This window comes from Rhagoletis pomonella, unplaced genomic scaffold (assembly GCF_013731165.1).
Source record: "Rhagoletis pomonella isolate Grant_MI unplaced genomic scaffold, Rhpom_1.0 Rhpom_scaffold_00001, whole genome shotgun sequence".
In the NCBI taxonomy this organism is placed as follows: domain Eukaryota; kingdom Metazoa; phylum Arthropoda; class Insecta; order Diptera; family Tephritidae; genus Rhagoletis; species Rhagoletis pomonella.
This window is the reverse complement of record NW_023458555.1, coordinates 30,293,872-30,294,951: the sequence shown is the minus strand read 5'-3', so window position 1 is coordinate 30,294,951 and position 1,080 is coordinate 30,293,872. Positions and strand designations below refer to the sequence as shown.

General features: G+C 37.0%; 1 protein-coding gene across 1 annotated transcript in view; it reads left to right on the top strand.

The window, feature by feature from the left end:
• LOC118742383 overlaps window positions 1-1,080 on the top strand; it is a gene marked incomplete at its 5' end in the record, with an annotated part of 1,577 nt that continues 497 nt past the window's right edge. The window contains 2 exon segments of the mRNA XM_036474418.1: window positions 1-501; window positions 563-740. Coding sequence (XP_036330311.1) covers window positions 1-501; window positions 563-740 — 679 coding nt within the window.

Genomic DNA, 1,080 nt, shown 5'->3' with positions numbered 1-1,080 from the left:
TTTTTCGATTCCCCAAGGATCCGAGACGATATGAGGAATGGATGAAACGAGGTAAAGTGCCAGATGGATTGCCGGAATCACATATGCTCATGTGTTCCGACCATTTCGATAATAAGTATATAATAAAAAATGCACGTCGAACGATTCTAGCAACCACAGCGGTACCATTTTTTTATTGTGGAGATAATAGTGACATAGATAGTGACGATAATATTGATAAGGAATGTGAAGAAGCGATGGATAAAGTAGATGAAGCATTGGATGCAGAAATGGTATTTTCCATACAAGACTTAAATGATGAATCGGCGGTCATTAGACTGAAGGAGAGTGAACGCGTAGATGTCGTTGAATATGGAATGCTAGATTATGAAAAAGTGGACAATCAAAGCGACACGGAATATTGTGTTGAATCGACCACCATGAAAGAAGCAGACGAGCACATAGCAGATATGTTGGAAGATTATGAAGTTGCCAGCGATTTTGAGGAAGATCTATTGTCTGGTAAAAAAGGTCGAAGAAAACGTTCGTGAATATGATAAACAAATATATATTTCTATTACAGAAGTAGTGACTCAATCAGAGCCGAGAGAAGATGCTGTTAAAGGTTACAAACCAAATGTTAAAAAACGCAAAATAAATTCGGACATAGAGGACAACCAGGAGCCTACCAGCTCCAAAGCTCTAGTGTCGAAAATAATGGCTCAAGTTGAAAAAAGTGACAACAGTGCCGCAGTATTGAAACGAAGCGGAAAGCAGGAAGACGGGGAACACATTAAACACTTGCGACTGCAAACCAAAAAGCCAAGCACTCCACAACCCGAAGCTCAGAAAATTGACCCGGACACATTGGTGGACTCAAAAGCAGTTACGTTTTGAGTTTTAAATAGGGGTTAATTTCTTTCGAAGTAGGGTTTTTAAGAGATAATTAACGTAACATGTTTTTAAAAAAACGCATTTCCGTGAAGTCATCAGTCGTTTCGCATTAATGAGATAACTAAATAAAAACATTTAATTTTTTTTTAATAAGAATTATGGAAACTACTTTATTACAAAATTGGACAAAAGTAAATATTGGATATT